At 42.4% G+C, this 18,080-nt stretch overlaps 1 protein-coding gene across 8 annotated transcripts in view; it reads right to left on the bottom strand.

Moving 5' to 3' along the window:
- Positions 1 to 3,932: 3,932 nt before the first annotated feature.
- P4HA2 (prolyl 4-hydroxylase subunit alpha 2) overlaps positions 3,933 to 18,080 on the bottom strand; it is a 43,697-nt gene continuing 29,549 nt past the window's right edge. For 7 of the 8 annotated variants that reach the window (XM_053566939.1, XM_053566938.1, XM_053566943.1 and 4 more), the window contains 5 exons: positions 9,363 to 9,416; positions 8,668 to 8,733; positions 6,499 to 6,567; positions 6,027 to 6,123; positions 3,933 to 4,407 (listed from right to left, as the gene is read on the bottom strand). In XM_053566939.1, the coding sequence (XP_053422914.1) occupies positions 4,337 to 4,407; positions 6,027 to 6,123; positions 6,499 to 6,567; positions 8,668 to 8,733; positions 9,363 to 9,416 (357 nt within the window). In that variant the 3' untranslated portion in view covers positions 3,933 to 4,336. Of the gene's footprint in view, positions 4,408 to 6,026; positions 6,124 to 6,498; positions 6,568 to 8,667; positions 8,734 to 8,782; positions 8,843 to 9,362; positions 9,417 to 18,080 lie in introns of all 8 variants that reach the window. The other variant, XM_053566945.1, reaches the window with a different exon arrangement.

Consider the following 18,080-nt stretch of genomic DNA (forward strand, 5'->3'; position numbering starts at 1 on the left):
AATTTGTTATACACAGTGTTTATCATTTGATAAAAAATTACCAGGCATGCCAGCAGAGTGGACCAAATAACCAGAAATCAAGGGTTGTGGGTGAATGACAATAGAGAGCTGTAGAAATACTAAACCATGGAGTTATCAAACAAGAACTTTCAAGTAATTGATTTATTAGTCCAAGAAAAATAGAGAAAACAAAAGATAAATTCCCCCAGAGAATTAAAATCCATTAAAAAGAGATGAATGGATATGCTAGAACTGAAAAGTATAACAAAGGAAATGAGGAGTTCAACAGATGGGGTTAGCAGTAGAATATATAAATAAATTGGAAGACAGATCAATAGAAAATATTTAGTCTGAATCGCAAGGGGGAAAAAAGCCTGAGAGACACAAAAGAGAGAGCAGGAGATACATGAAACACAGTGAAAAGTTCTAACATCCAAATTATTAGTGTCAGAAAGAGGGAGAAAAAGAGATAGAAGTCATACTTAAAATTAAATGCCTGAGAAATTTTCGAAACTGATCTAAGGCATCAACCCACAAATTCCAAGACGCTCTGTAAAAGCCAAGCAGAAAAATAAGTACTCTAAGTACATTACAGTAAAACTATTGAAAACCAAGATGAAAAATAAAAATCTTTAAAGTAGCCAACAGGGAAGTGATGAGAGAAAAATTATTTTCAAAAGAACCATGAAGCTGACTAAGCCAGAAAAACAATTGAATTACATCTTTTAAAGTCTTTAAAAGGACCACACCTACAGTCCATCTTGTAAGGGTACATGTGAAACTTACTAAATGTAGAATATAATGTCTTAACACAATAACTAAGAAAATGCCATGAAGGCTATGTTAACCAGTGTGATGAAAATATTTCAAATTGGGCAGCGCCTGGCTCAAGGAGTAGGGTGCCAGTCCCATATGCCGGAGGTGGCAGGTTCAAACCCAGCCCTGGCCAAAAACCACAAAAAAAGAAAAGAAAATATTTCAAATTGTATATAAAATCAGCACATTGTACCCCATGATTACATTAATGTACACAACTATGATTTGATTTAAAAATAATAATGATAATAAAAAAAGGACACAACTCTTGGATTTTAGCTAAAAAAAAAAAAATGTTGCCTAAATGTATTTATTAGTAAGCTACAAGACAGCTATATATTTATACCAAAATATAGCACATATATAAAAAATATGACAGATTAAGAGACATGGATAGAATATGATATAACTTGCATTTAGTCAGAGTTCCAAAAGAAACACAGACAATATTGGAAAAGAAAATGGTTTTAAAATTTTCTAACACTGATTAAAGATACCATTGTACAGATTCAAGAAGCCCCCCAAAAATCTCAAACAGGAAAAAGAAACCACAAACAACGTAGTGTGCTAGTCACTTTTCTGTTGTTTCTCAGTTACTTCTCGTCCTGTTATACTGGAGCTGTGACTCTGCAGACTACATTTCCCAGATTCCTTTGTCAGCTGGCTTCCTGTTAGAGTCTACAAATGGAAGCCACTAGAGGGAGATGAGATAGCAGTAGATAGATTACAGTTGCCTTAGACCTGGAGGTTTTTTTAGTACAAGAGTCAGTGTTGTATATTAAGCCCCTGAGATTTAGAGTAACCATAGCAAAACTAAAACCGGGGAAAAAAATTAAAAGCAGACCCTTAACAATTCATATCATATAAAAAGATAAAACTACTGGAAAGAGACTATAATGTATCCAGAAGAGAACACAGGAAAGGTCTTCATGATAATGAGGTATAGAAGGATTTCTTACATGACACATAAAAAGCATAAGTAAAAAGGTTGATACATTTTACATAAAAATTAAGAACTTCTGTTTATCAAAAGAGAGAACCAAAAGAGTGAAAAGACAAATGATAAAACAGAATATATTTGCAAAACATATACCCAACAGTTTGTGTACATAATGTATTAAAAATTCCTGTGAGAAAGACTTGAAGGAAAAAAACCTAATAACTAATAAACACACAAAAAGCTGTTCAACATCAATAATGTTAAAATAGATAATAGATGTATTCTTACTCAGACAGAGTAAGAATACCAAAATACCATATGCTAAGTTAAATAAAACATTTATTTCTCACTGTTCCAGAGACTGGAAAATCCAAAATCAAATGTCTGAAAGCCCACTTCCTGCCTCTTGGGCAGTTACCTTCTTGCTGTGCCTTCACATGGTAGGAAGAGAGCTGAAGTATTCTCTGGGGTCTCTTTTAAAAAGGCACTAATTGATAGGGTAAAGTGGCTCACACCTATAATCCTAGCACTCTGGGAGGATAAGATGGGTGGATTGCTTGAGCTCAGGAGTTCTAGACCAGCCTGAGCAAGAACAAGACCCTGCCCCTTCTCAAAATAGAAAAACTGAGGCAAGAGGATCGCTTGAGCCCAAGAGTTTGTGGTTGCTGTGAGCTATGATGCCATGACACTCTTCCAAGAGCAACAAAGTCAGACTTTGTCTCAAAAAAGAAAAAAAAATACAAAGAAGAAAAAGGCACTAATCCCATTCATGAGAACTATGTTCTCATAACCTAATCACCTCCAAAGGCCCCCACATATTGTATCACAATATTGGGTGCAGGATTTCAATATATGAATTGGAGGGATGGGGGACACAAACATTTAGTCTATAACATGTACCAAGCTAGCTAAAATGCAAAAGTATGAAAATACCAGATATTGAAAGTTAGGGTAACAAGAACTCACATTCACTTGTGGTGAGAATGTGTACAAGTATAACCATTCTTGAATACATTATATGGTGAAGCTGAAGACTCACCTACTAAGATTTCACATTTCTACTCCTTAGATTTATATCCCATAGAAATATGTATTTATGTGTACCAGGAATTATGTATAAAAAGCTTATCACAGTATTATTTATAGTATACAAAGACTGAAACCAACTCCAACATCAAAGGTATATGGGCAGAATTAGCATGCAGTCCCACAATATATAACAAAACTGAATCAACTATAAAAAAATGAAAACACACTACAGCTACACAGCAACAAATATGGATAAATCTTAAAAATAATGTTGAACAACAGAAGTCGTACACCCAAGCACACACACTCTGATTTCATTAGTAACAAGTTCTAAATCACAGGAAACAGAAGAACTACTGATTGTAGAGATTTCATCACAAGTGGTAAAACTACACATTGAGCAAAGATGGCCACAGATCACCAAACAATGGTTACCTCCCAAGTGCTGGGGGCAGAGAAGATGTGATACAGGAAGGGCTTGCAAGAGGCTCCTGAGGTGTTCATGTGCAAATGTTCTCTTCTCTGACTTGGATGCTGATGACACCGGTGTGCCTGCTCACCTTCACATCCCTTAAAGCAGTGGTTCTCAACCTTTCTAATGCCTCCTAATGCCACGACCCTTTAATACAGTTCCTCATGTTGTGGTGACCCCCAACCATAAAATTATTTTCCTTGCTACTTCATAACTGCAATTTTGCTACTGTTACGAATTGCAATGTAAATATCTGACATGCAGCATGTATTTTCATTGTTACAAAGGGGCCACAACCCACAGGTTGAGAACCACTGCTTTGAAGTATACTTCTGTGTCATGTCATGAATAATTCTGTATGCATATCTCAAAATTTTTAAATACATTTCAAATCACAACAGCATTATAATCATGAACATACATGCTCTCTAGGTTTTCTAGGAGACAAAGAGAGACTGTTTACCCTACTTTCCTTAAGTACACTGAATCTTGGAAGAGATACAAGTATTGAAACCAGGTCTAGAATCCAACACCAGGGTTTTGCCATTAAAACACTGTCTCAAAAAAAAAAAAAAAAAAAAATTCCTTATCCAGACTCTTCCAACACAGAGGAATGCATAGGAAAAGATGAACTTCGTAAAAGTTCCCAGTCTTAAAAAATACTCCAAAAGATGCTTTTTAAGGCTTCTGGCAGGGACATTTTATTTTTTGGTTAAAGCCACAATGGACAGAGATGCCATAAAAACAAACATGTAAACAAGGTATCAGAACTTTGGTTTACTGAAACATCTCACACCTAAAACATCTGAGGTACAAAGGCACTTAGCTAGGTGCTAGACAGCCTCATTCTGCTGCAGCCACTCTGACCCTAGCCTCTGGGCCAGAGATGGCACAGGCTGACTGGAGAGGCTGAGACCCTGGTCACCTAGGACCTGTCCCAGTACGGTCTCCCTCCACTCTAGACAAACACTGATTCCTCCAAAGACACGCCTGAGAAACTGGTACAAAGTTGTCTGTCACGCTGAACTTGAAGATGACATGGGCTGAGAGGCCAGGAAGGGGAAGCACAGAAAGGGACGTCAGTCAACTTCTGTTGATCCACAAGGCCTCAAGAACTCTTGTCCTCGTTCGTGGAACCACTTATTGGAGACTGTGAACAGAAAGCAAGTATGTTACCATTTTATTGGTCAGTTCAGCAGCCAAAATAATGACTCTTTTATATGACTGTGCATTGTGCCCTGGGAATCAGACAAGAGTAAGACAGTCTCAGGCTTCAAGCTGCTTATGAATTGTCGCGGAAGATGCATGTGTAAACAGATTATTGTACAAAATTTTCCCAGGGACACAGATATATGTGTGCAGGTTGCCATAGGAATGTAGCATCTAACCATGAGAGGGAAGAAGAAATCCCAGGGCTAGAAATAAAGCTGAACAGAAGTTACCCTGGAGAGGAGATGAATACACCCAGATGGCTCTTTACCAAGAAGGTCCTAGGAAGTGGGAACAGGATGAGAAAGTCAAAGCAGAAAGCACCCTAGCATGAGTCAAGGATCTCAAGAAGCCTGATGTTACTGGGAGGTAGCAGGTGGAACTAAGAGGTAGGTGTGAGGAAGCCTATTAGCACTGTGGAAGGCTTGGACATCACCCTCAGGTGCTGGGCACAAGAACACTGTCTGCCACCTGAAACCATGTCTTCAAACACACAAGAACCATAATTCCATTTCTCAAGCACACTCTCTCATAATGAATAAAAAATATATTTCAATGTGCTATTGAAGTCATCAAGTTTTTAAAATATAATGTATCTTTCAATAATACACATATTTCATTTAAAAAATCAAGTTGTCTGCAAGGCTTAAAATGATCAACAGCCATCTCCTACTTTTTCCTACCCCAGTCCCTACTCCCAGAGAAACTTCTCTAGCTGTTCCTTCTGATAGTTAACCTCATTCTTCTAGATAACGTGCTTATAGTTCTATTTCTTGACTTTCAACTTGGAAATCTCTCATTTTACCCTTTGAAATACACACTTATTCCCTCCTGTCTTCCCAATATAGTTTTGTCACAACTTTTAAATTAACATTCAGTGTTTACATTATCATGTTACGTAAAAGTTACCCCTGAGCCATCTAGTACATTATACTTCTATGTCCTTTCTTTTACAACTTTTTTCTCCTGAAGTCAGCAACTGTCTCATTTTCCTTTTCATTTGCTTAATTTTCTGTGAACCTACTGCTATGCATCTCTTTGCCATCACTTCCTGTCGCATCCGGGCTCAAGACTCTCCATGGCTTCCCACAGCTGCTCCCAGGATAAGGTTCAAGCTTCAGCCTCAAGTCCCAGCCTTGTCTCTTGGCCCCTGTGCCACAGGCCTCCCCTTCTTCAAGAGACAAGGGCAGCCAGCTGTCACACTATAAGGCCAGCTTTAGTGTGTGCCTCATTCTATATAGACCTTGACTGCCTGGGACACTCTTTCCCCTGCTTTCAGCTCTCCCTTCTGCACTACGGTGCTATGAAGCTTTTCTCAAAGCTTCCTCAGCTTTCTGGGCATCTCTGAGTGTTCCCAAACAGCTGTCTTGGCACATAACCAGCTGGGTGGACAGCTACATGGCTGGATAGCACTACCATTGGCCGAAAGAAAATCTCAGAGAGAAGATAGTTTTGGCTTTGTGCAAATTGGGCAGCAATTTCCCAGCTCAGAATGTAAAGCCAAACATCAAAGCCCAGGCTGAGGTCACCAAACCCTACAACGCCCCTTAAGCCACTTACCCCACTTGCAGCCCACGAGCACAGGGCAGGCAGCATGTCTTGTTCGGTAGTCACCTTCTCCACTCCGCAGGAGGTTGTACCAGAATACAGCTGTACCCTGGGAAAGAGACAGACTGTCAGAATATATTCTTAGAGACCAGTGCTTGGGACCTGACCTCAAGGACCACAGAACCCCCACCCTGAGCAGAAACACCCCCACTTTCCCATGTATAGGGGATAGAGATTTGGGACTCCAGTAAGGGAGGTTTCCCAGAAAGCCCTTTCCTTTCACAGTAGTCTAGAAACCCACTTGTCCCTGAAGGCACTTCGCTCCCCACTCTTGCTCCCCAGGTAAAAGCTGGGATCACAAAGTCAGAGCCAGGTAGAAGGGGGCTAAGGCACATGATAGTGACAGTCAAGCAGGCCAGGGAACAGGATAGGGGATAAGGCTGAGATCAGCTTCCATCTCTGACCTACAAGAATTAGAACTTACCTTCTTAGGCCAAATTGCAGCCCCCAGATCAGGGAAGACAGTGGCACCACCAGCTTCTACATCACTCATCTGGGAACATAAGGCATAGAGTTTGGCCCTTCTACCCAAGACTCTCAGAGCAACTGCGTCCTAGGGATTGTGTTATTAACATGCCACAAAGGACATGACCAAGTGTACAGATCACCCTGCTGTGAGCATGAGTGACACTGCTTAGAAGCTCTGCTCCATGGCCAGGCCCGCTTTCAGTAAAGGCTCCTCCCATACCTGCTTAATTTATGTGTTTCATTAAGACAGTCTCTACATATTTGGTGCTCAAAAGCTGAAGTCTGCAGGAGAGCCACATCCAGGCTGCCCTCAGATGAGAACAACCTGAGTCTGTACTCATAAAATGCCTGTGAGCACCACCCCCCCATGAGTCCCTATCTAGTATGGGCCTTGCCTAAGCCATGGTGCCCAGTGAATTGCACTGATGGGCAGCTGCCTACTGCTTTCAGCACCGTGCATGGTCCTGGTAGGGCTCTGTCTGGCTCCAGTAGCTTGCTGTCTAGTCAGACCCTCGCCTTCCCAGAACAGCCCCTCCCAGGAGCCATCTGAGTGGACAGGTGGGACACTGGATCTCCAGAGGCTCTGTTTTCCTCCAACGGTGAGCCCTTGAACAAAACAGAATCCAAGTTCCACAGCAGCAAGGCTACTATCATGCCCACAGACTGCATCTCAATTCATGCCCAAAGCACCTCTCCTTTCACATCCAAAACTCTCACTTCAAGTTTTTTGTCCATAATAAAAATTGGGGCTAAAAAATATTTCCACAGGACACATAATAGACAGACTGGAGGGTGCTCAACAGACACGTGGAATTATAATTAAAAAATAATAAAAATAAAAAACTCTGATGGCTTCTCACAGCCCTAGGGATAAAACCCAGATTCTGTCTTTAAACCCCAAGGCCTGTCAAGCTCACTAGCCTCTACTACCAGACACACGGACTTTTTTCTATTTTTCCAACATCCCAAGCTCCTTTTTTTTAAAGGCCCAGGCAAATTCTCTCCTCTGCCAGAAACTATGTTCCGCCAGCTAATTTCCACTCTATCTTCAAGTCTCGACTGACATGTTACTTCCCAAGGGAGGCCTCCTCTGAACGCCAAGACTGGGCTACTCCTTCATAGCACCTGTCTCCATGACAACTAAATAATCATCTCTCTTGTGGTTAAAGTAAGTTTCCCATATTAGACTTAAGCACCACAAGAGAGAGAATGTATCCTGTACCGGCATGTCCACAGCACAGTCCCCAGCACACAATAAAAACTTAAAAGGAAAAAATGGATATGGCCCTATCTCTTAAGTTATCTGATAACCTCTACACCTCTTTAGGGCTGGCTCTCTCAGAAGAGGGGAGAGGAAACTGTTCCTCATGTGAAGCTAAATCTAATAGCCTATGAATGGAGCAGAGGCAGCAGGTGGGAATCAGGCCACCAAGCTTTGGGGAAAACATAGGCAGCTCTCAACAAGGAGAGCTAAGACTATCTCTTTGCTTTGATCCCAAGAAGGGAACCCTCTAGGCACCCATCTGAAAAGTCCAGTCCCATCAAAAAGGAGCCAGAATATGCTACAGCATGGATGAAAATTGAGGACATATGTAGCAGGTGCAAAAAGACAAGTATGCTGTGATTGTGTTACGTGAGTTTATACAATGTAAGTAATTGAAACCATAGAGACAGAAGATAGAATGGTGGTTGCCAAGACTCGGGGGTGGGGTGAGGGGATCTGGGATTTCTGTTTAATCAGTATAGAGTTTCAGTTTTACAAGATAAAGAGATGGAGATAGGTGTCAGCAATGCTTGTGCACTGTGAATGTATTTAATACCACTGAACTGTACACTTAAAAATGGTCAAGATGATAAATTTTATGTTGTGTGTATTTTACCACAGTTTTTAAAATTGGCAAAAATAAAACAGCTAGGGATGTGAAAGTTCTATCATGAGGTGGAGATCACATGAATGGGAACAAAAGTCAACTCTGTCTTCTCCAGCCAAGAAGGGAACTGAGGGCCAGAAAAACTTGGCCATAACTCAACAGCTGGTGGTCATCAGCCCTGACTGGGTTGGGATCTAAGATAGCTTTCTGGACCCAGGGTCCCCTTAGGGCCCACCAGCACACATCATACTCACGTAGTTTAAGAATGTGGCCACACGATTGCCCGTCCCTAAACGCTTGAAAGCATCTCGCTCATGGTTCTATAAAATTAAGTGAGAGTAAACAGGAGGTCCTGGACCCAATACTTACGTAGTTAAGAAATGTGGCTACCCTATTTCCCTCCGTTTTGAGGCCGCTGTCAAAAGGTCTCTGCAACAGACAACAACTTTCATCCAAGTTTGCAACCAACTTCACCCACTGCCCACTGGACTAGGGTAAAAAGGGACCGGGGAAGGTAGTAAGTATGTATTCCGTAAATCAGTCTGTAACGTGTGCCAAGGCTACAAAAGAAATACTGGCCAGGGTATGAGGTTGGCAGGAAGAGGAAAGGCACCAGGAATAATTTTTGCAAAGACTCAGTGAGGCCCTTTGCTTGAGAATCAAGGCAAAGAATGACAGGGTTTGGACAGGGTTGGGGAGACCCACGTCTGCAGGGGAAAAAGCCTGGGCACAGGCTCCGTGGTTCCAGACTTGGGCTTTGACAGTAACAAAGAGTTTCCTGGAGCGAGGTGGAGGTCAGTATGGGACTGGGAGGGGGAAGGAGGTGTGGGGTGAGGAGGGCTGCTGATATGGAGGCTGAAGTGCTCCTAGAAGCTCTAGCCTCCTCAGGGCCCTTAGAAAGTACCCACAATTCAAAAAAAAAAGAAAGTACCCACAATTTTCACCTTACCCTGGAGAAGTCAAAGTGAGGCTCATACTGTCCTCCCACTCCATAATTAGCCACCTGGTGGAAGTAACAGAAGTGGACCTTGTTAGCAGCATGACTAGCCCTGTAGCAGCCTGTCTCTTCAGGGAGATCATCTCTCCAGGCTTGAAAACAAGAACCCCCAAGAGCAGCCTTTCTAACATCGAGGAAAACCATGCCCTTCCATGCAGAGCAAATATCGCAAACATGTCTACACTGTGAGCAAAAGTAAGGCTGCAGCATACATGAGGTTTCCCCAACAGAACAAGATGAGCAAACTGCGGAGAAGCTCTAGCCCTTCACTGACACTCACTCAGACAGCAGCAGAGGCAGCCAGCCCTTCTTGAGGAAGACCCCAGCCTAGGCCCTATTTTGGGGGGAGATAACCCAGAGGAAAGTCAATAACATACTCAAGACTGGAATGGGGGTTAACACTAGTTTTGGAGCTACCAATGCCTGGCAGTGCTCTTGTTATCTCTGCCTGCATGAAGTACTTCTACATCCAAGTGAAGCAGGACACAGGTGGCTGGCTGTCAGATGGCCAAGAATTGCTGCACTACCTCAGCACCCACAGCGTGAGCCTTGACACATGGTAAGACCTGAGCCACCCCAGCTACAGCAACCATCAGGTATCATTAATTGGATTAGAAATTACAAATGCCGGGGCAGCACCTGTGGTTCAGTTGGTAAGGCGCCGGCCCCATATACCAAGGGTGGCAGGTTCAAACCCGCCCCCGCCAAACTGCAACCAAAAAATAGCCGGGTGTTGTGGCGGGCGCCTGTAGTCCCAGCTACTCGGGAGGCTGAGGCAAGAGAATCGCTTAAGCCCAGGAATTGGAGGTTGCTGTGAGCTGTGTGAGGCCCCGGCACTCTACTGAGGGCCATAAAGTGAGACTCTGTCTCTACAAAAAAAAAAAAAGAAATTACAAATGCCTTTGTGAAAAGACTGTCTGCACAACATAAAGTCCTAAATCACACTGATTATTTTAACTTCAGTAGATGGAGTGAGACACAAGGTTCAAGATGAAGTGCAGAATCTGATATGGAAGCTGAGGGATCAAGTGGCACCAGCAGTGTCATTCTGGGAACAGTAGGCTATTGTGTCTTCCTGGAACCACAGAAACCTCTGGGCTTTGCCATTAGTTCTCAGAAAGTGGATATTTTTTATATATTCTTTTTGGAAATTCTAACAATTAGGTGAGAAATGCTACAAAGTGGGCAATAACAGAGATCTCCAGAAATGTGAGAGAGAAAGGGAGGGCGGGCTTCACAAGAGAAGAAATCCTGTTGGAGCACAACAGGATTTGCCAAACATGAAGAAGTGCACAACTTGGGCAGCATGATTTTCAGTGTCTACCAAAATAACAATTTTGATATAAAGGATCAGTAGATGAAAATATGCGGTTGTCCCCTGCTTCAGGCTTCAAGGTTCCTGCACCAAAATTATTGGGAATCCTGTCAACAGTGCAAAGAGGCCTGGTTCAGCAGGATACCCTAAGGCTTGAGGCAAACCTAAGGTGCATCAAAGCTAACAAAGTGCTCAAGTAGGAAGCTTGTGTGCTGCACCCGCAGCTGATCAGGCGCTCCTGGGAGGGCGAGACGAGCAGAGCTGCCGGGCGCCGGAGCTGAGGCTAGTGCCACACGCAGTGCTGCTAGCTTTCCACAGAGGCTCCTGTCCAGAAGGAGAGTTAAAGGACAGAAATTTAGCAAGTAACCTGGTGGATTAGAGCTGCACCAAGAGAGAAGGTTGAAGAACGCACATCAACCAAACTGAGGCAAGCTGCGACCCCAAGGATACAAACAAAAGGTACAAAATCCATCACCAAGCGAACGGGAGTCCCCTCCCCCATGAGAATGACTCGGAGTGCCCCACAAACAAACGAGCAGAGTTCAAAGGTCCTCCCACTACACTCCACGGGAGAGACCCTCTAAAAACTGGACCTACCTCCCCTACTAGGGTGCCACGGAGTTCTCCTGCCAGGCATAAAACTATATAGAACTGTATATGTTCTCTACCTGCAATTCTGAGCTCCCAGCACTCCCCTCCACTCTCACTCTGAGGTCTGGAGGCCTGTGCCCCAGGAATCCAGATTCTTGGGTGATTTCTCGAGGGGTGTGGACAGGGCCTAGGCAGCTGCTGGTCAGTGCTGATTCTGTGGCATGGGAATGAGGAGAGGACAGTCAGCTGAGAGGGAACCACACTGGAGCGGCAGTGCCCTGAGACGCACAGCAGCAGCCACTTTTGGCAACAATAGGGCTCACTCCCAGATATTCTGAAGCCAGACTCCCTGTCTTCCTGGGCAACCAGAGGAGGCCGGGCATCTTCTCAGGTGGCAACCACCGAGGAACAGATCTGGGATGGAAACGCAGGCCTCGTAAGTAAAGGGTTTGCCTGAGGCGGTACTGGCCTGGGTGGAGCACGGGGACTAGAAACGCACACGCAGAGCTGAGAAGTTCCCAGGGCGGGGCTGACCCAGAGGACCACTTTACTGAGCCTAAGATGAACCCGGCCCTCAGGGAATCATCAGCCTATAGACAAAGGACGGCAGGAGACTAGAACTGACAGCTAACTGAACACAAACCTGCAGGAGCAAAGACAGGGCCTGCGGCGCAGGCTCTGGGAACACAAAACAGCTTCTCCTCTGCAGGGGAATTTAGCAGGGTCAGAAACAAATTCCCGCAAAATTGTTCTGTTCTGTTCTGACAGTAACATCAATCAGGGGCAGGGCTGGAACTGAGTAAACATCCCCCAGCTTCCATCAAGCACCCAAGGTTCTCAGGCCTCACCTCCCCCTGCTGGATAGAGGCAGAGCACAGTGGCCTGGCTGACCAGAAATAGATTTCCTTGTGATTCAGGCAAATGCAAATAGCTGGAATATCTGTTCACTAGAGGCAACTGGGTCACAGCCCTGAGGGGCTATCAGTGACTGGGTGTGACAGAGGTTCAAGGTGGGGAAGGAGGCATCAACCTTCCAGACTAATCTATTTGCTGGATGGGTCTTCCTGACTCCACGGAGCACCGGAGCAAGCCATATCTGAGTTGTCACCAGACCCCTGCAATTCAGTTGCCAGAGACCTTTTAAACTCTCCCACCTGAGACAGGTGCTGACTGAGACAATTGATTTGGACCTTTTGAACTGAGCCAATCGCCCGAGGACTAGTCAAGTGGTGCCCTGGGTATGTGGTTGTAGGAAGGTTTGATTTTCCTTTTCCAATTGTTGCCTGTAGGGGGCAGGGTGACTTAATTGCTGGTATTTCTCCACAGCTGAGACTTCAACCCAGAGTAACTGTTTCACTAGGGTCGAACAGAGACCAGCTGAAAACAAGACAGAACCACTTAGCCCCACCACACCAAACAGGTCCCCAGTTTCTCAGGCCATAACACTGTATGGGTCCTTGACAAAGCTCCATGGGGCGGAATCAGTGGGAAAACTCTGGTAACATGAATAACCAGAATAGATCAACCCCCCCCCCCAAGGAAAGATATGGCATATGTAACTGAAGATCCCATTCATAAATAGCTGGCCAGATGTCAGAAATCGAATTCAGAATTTGGATTGCAAACAAGATTAATAGAATGGAGGAAAATTTGGAATTAGAAATTCGAGGAACAATTCAAAAGTTGGAATTAGCAATTCTAGGAGAAATTCAAAAGTTGTCTCAAGAATTTAACGAATTTAAAGACAAAACCACCAAAGATTTTGATGCACTGAAGCAAGAATTTGCAGCCCTCAAAGATCTGAAAAATACAGTAGAATCCCTCAGTAACAGAGTGAAGCAAGCAGAAGAAAGGATTTCTGACATTGAAGACAAAGCCTTTGAACGCTCCCAAATCTCAAAGAGGAAGAGAAATGGAGAGCAAAAATGGATCATTTTCTCAGAGAGCTCTGGGATAATTTGAAGAAGGCTAATATCTGCCTCATTGGAATCCCTAAAAGTGCCTCGCAAGGCACAGAGGCCCTTCTCCATGAAATTATAAAAGAGAATGTTTCAGACACGCCAAGAAATTCTGAAATTCAGATAGCAGACAGTTTCAGAACCCCAGCACAACTCAATCCAAATAAGACATACCCCGGCATATCATACTTAACTTCACTAAAGCTAATATGAAGGAGAAAATTCTGAAAGCAGCCAGACATAAGAAATCCATTACCACAAAGAGAGGAATATTAGAATGACTGCAGATATCTCTGCTGAAACTTTTCAAGCCAGAAGAGGGTGGTCATCGACTTTTAATCTCCTAAAGCAAAATAACTTTCAACCCCGAATCCTGTATCCAGCTAAACTGAGTTTCATTCATGATGCAGGAATTAAATACTTTAATGACATTCACATGTTGAAGAAATTTGCCATAACCAAAGGAGCTCTTCAGGATATTCTCAGACCTATCCTCCATAATGACCAGACCAATCAATCCTCTACCACAAAAGTAAACTCACTCCGAAACTTTTGATCAAACTCCAACTTCCACAGTGGCGAAAGGATTAAAAATGTCTACTGGACTTTCAAAAAACTAGATACCCGGGCGGCGCCTGTGGCTCAGTTTGTAGGGCGCTGGCCCCTTATACTGAGGGTGGTGGGTTCAAACCAAGCCCCGGCCAAACTGCAACAAAAAAATAGCCGGGCGTTGTGGCAGGTGCCTATAGTCCCAGCTGCTCAGAAGGCTGAGGCAAGAGAATCACGTAAGCCCAAGATCTGGAGGTTGCTGTGAGCTGTGTGACACCATGGCACTCTACCGAGGGCAATAAAGTGAGACTCTGTCTCTACAAAAAAAAAACAAAACTAGATACCCAAAATTTTACCAGACTTATCAATATTCTCCATTAATGTGAACGGCTTAAACTGTCCTCTAAAGAGGCACAGGTTAGCTGACTGGATACAAAAACTCAGTCCAGATATTTGCTGCATACAAGAATCACATCTTACCTTAAAAGATAAATATAGACTGAGGGTAAAAGGATGGTTGCCATATTTTAGGCAAATGGTAATCAGAAAAAAGCAGGTGTTGCAATTCTATTTGTAGACACAATATGCTTTAAACCAACAAAAGTAAGGAAGGATAAGAATTGTCACTTCATATTTGTAATAATCAATATGATGAGATTTCAATTATTAATATCTATGCACCCAACCTGAATGCATCTCAATTTATAACAGAAATGCTAACAGACGTGAGCAACTTGATTTCCTACAGCTCCAGAATAGTCAGGGATTTCAACGCTCCTTTGCCAGTGTTGGATAGATCCTCCAACAAGAAGCTGAGCAAAGAAATCTTAGATTTAAACCTAACCATCCAACATTGGGATTTAGCAGACATCTACAGAACATTTCATCCCAACAAAACTGAATACACATACTTCTCATCAGCCCACGGAACATACTCTAAAATCGATCACATATTAGGTCACAAGTCTAACCTCAGTAAATTCAAAGGAATAGAAATTATTCCTTGCATCTTCTCGGACCACCATGGAATAAAAGTTGAACTCAGTAACAACAGGAATCTGCATACTCATACAAAAACATGGAAGTTAAATAACCTTATGCTGAATGATAGCTGGGTCAGAGATGAGATTAAGAAGGAAATTGCCAAATTTTTGGAACAAAACAACAATGAAGACACAAATTATCAGAACCTCTGGGATACCGCAAAGGCAGTCCTAAGAGGGAAATTTATAGCACTGCAAGCCTTCCTCAAGAGAACGGAAAGACAGGAAGTTAACAACTTAATGGGCCATCTCAAGCAACTGGAAAAGGAAGAACATTCCAACCCCAAACCCAGTAGAAGAAAAGAAATAACCAAAATTAGAGCAGAATTAAATGAAATTGAAAACAAAAGAATTATACAACAGATCAATAAATCAAAAGGTTGGTTTTTTTGAAAAGGTCAATAAAATAGATAAACCTTTGGCTAACCTAACCAAGAAAAAAAGAGTAAAATCTCTAATTTCATCAATCAGAAACAACAAAGACGAAATAACAACAGACTCCTCAGAAATCAAAAAAATCCTTAATGAATATTACAAGAAAATTTATTCTCAAAAATATGAAAATCTGAAGTAAATTGACCAATACCTGGAAGCATGTCACCTTCCAAGACGTAGCCAGAATCAAGTGGAAATGTTGAACAGGCCAATATCAAGTTCTGAAATAGCATGAACCATGCAAAATCTCCATAAAAAGAAAAGCCCGGGACCAGATGGCTTCACGTCAGAATTCTACCAAACCTTTAAAGAGGAACTAGTACCTATATTACTCAACGTGTTCCAAAACGTAGAAAAAGAAGGAAGACTACCCAACACGTTCTATGAAGCAAACATCACCCTGATCCCCAAACCAGGAAAAGACCCAACAAAAAAAGAAATTTATAGACCAATATCACTAATGAATATAGATGCAAAAGTATTCAACAAGATCCTAACAAACAGAATCCAGCAACACATCAAACAAATTTTACATCACAACCAAGTCGGTTTTATCCCAGGGTCTCAAGGCTGGTTCAATACATATAAATCTATAGGTGTAATTCAGCATATAAACAAATTAAAAAACAAAGACCATATGATTCTCTCAATTGATGCAGAAAAAGCTTTTGATAATATCCAGCATCCCTTCACGATCAGAACACTTAAGAAAACTGGTATAGAAGGGACATTTCTCAAACCGATAGAGGCCATCTACAGCAAACCCACAGCCAATATTGTATTGAATGGAGTTAAATTAAATCATTTCCACTCAGATCAGGAACCAGACAAGGCTGCCCATTGTCTCCACTGCTCTTTAACATTGTAATGGAAGTTTTACCCATCACAATTATGGAAGAAAAGGCGATCAAGGGTATCCATATAGGGTCGAAGAGATCAAACTTTCGCTCTTCGCAGATGATACGACTATATATCTGGAAAACACCAGGGATTCTACTACAAAACTCTTAGAAATGATCAAGGAATACAGCAGCGTCTCAGGTTAGAAAATCAACATTCATAAATCCATAGCCTTTATATATATACCAATAATAGTCAAGCTGAAAAAACAGCAAAGGACTCTATTCCATTCACAGTAGTGCCAAAGAAGATGAAATATTTGGGAGTTTATCTAACAAAGGACGTGAAAGATCTCTATAAAGAGAACTATGAAACTCTAAGAAAATGAGGCGGCGCCTGTGGCTCAGTGAGCAGGGCACCGGCCCCATATGCCGAGGGTGGCAGGTTCAAACCCAGCCCCGGCCGAACTGCAACAAAAAAATAGCCGGGTGTTGTGGCGGGCGCCTGTAGTCCCAGCTACTCAGGAGGCTGAGGCAAGAGAATCACCTAAGCCCAGGAGTTGGAGGTTGCTGTGAGCTGTGTGATGCCACGGCACTCTACCAAGGGCAATAAAGTGAAACTCTGTCTCCACAAAAAAAAAAAAAAAAAGAAATAGCTGAAAATGTTAACAAATGGAAAAACATACCATGCTCACGGCTGGGAAGAATCAACATTGTTAAAATGTCCATACTACCCAAAGCAATATACAATTTTAATGCAATCCCTATTAAAGCTCCACTGTCATACTTTAAAGATCTTGAAAAAATAATACTTTGTTTTATATGGAATCAGAAAAAACCTCGAATAGCCAAGACATTACTCAGAAATGAAAACAAAGCAGGAGGAATCATGCTACCAGACCTCAGACTATACTATAAATTGATAGTGATCAAAACAGCATGGTACTGGCACAAAAACAAAGAAGTAGATGTCTGGAACAGAATAGAGAACCAAGAGATGAATCCAGCTACTTACCGTTATTTGATCTTTGACAAGCCAATTAAAAACATTCAGTGGGGAAAAGATTCCCTATTTAACAAATGGTGCTGGGTGAACTGGCTGGCAACCTGTAGAAGACTGAAACTGGACCCACACCTTTCACCATTAACTAAGATAGACTCTCATTGGATTAAAGATTTAAACTTAAGACATGAAACTATAAAAATACTAGAAGACAGTGCAGGGAAAACCCTTGAAGAAATCAGTCTGGGCGAGGATTTTATGAGGAGGACCCACCCGGGCAATTGAAGCAGCTTCAAAAATATACTACTGGGACCTGATGAAACTAAAAAGCTTCTGCACAGCCAAGAACACAGTAAGTAAAGCAAGCAGACAGCCCTCAGAATGGGAGAAGATATTTGCAGGTTATGTCTCTGACAAAGGTTTCATAACCAGAATCCACAGAGAACTCAAACGTATAAGCAAGAAAAGAACAAGTGATCCCATCGCAGGTTGGGCAAGGGACTTGAAGAGAAACTTCTCTGAAGAAGACAGGCACACGGCCTACAGACATATGAACAAATGCTCATCATCCTTAATCATCAGAGAAATGCAAATCAAAACTACTTTAAGATATCATCTAACTCCAGTAAGATTAGCCCATATCACAAAATCCCAAGACCAGAGATGTTGGCGTGCATGTGGAGAAAAGGGAACACTTCTACGCTGCTGGTGGGAATGAAAATTAATACATTCCTTTTGGAAAGATGTTTGGAGAACACTTAGAGATCTAAAAATAGATCTGCCATTCAATCCTATAATTCCCCTACTAGGTATATACCCAGAAGACCAAAAATCACATTATAACTAAGATATTTGTACTAGAATGTTTATTGCAGCCCAATTCATAATTGCTAAGTCATGGAAAAAATTGCAAGTGCCCATTGATCCACAAATGGAT

Source organism: Nycticebus coucang, chromosome 17, assembly GCF_027406575.1.
Source record: "Nycticebus coucang isolate mNycCou1 chromosome 17, mNycCou1.pri, whole genome shotgun sequence".
Taxonomy (NCBI): Eukaryota; Metazoa; Chordata; class Mammalia; order Primates; family Lorisidae; genus Nycticebus; species Nycticebus coucang.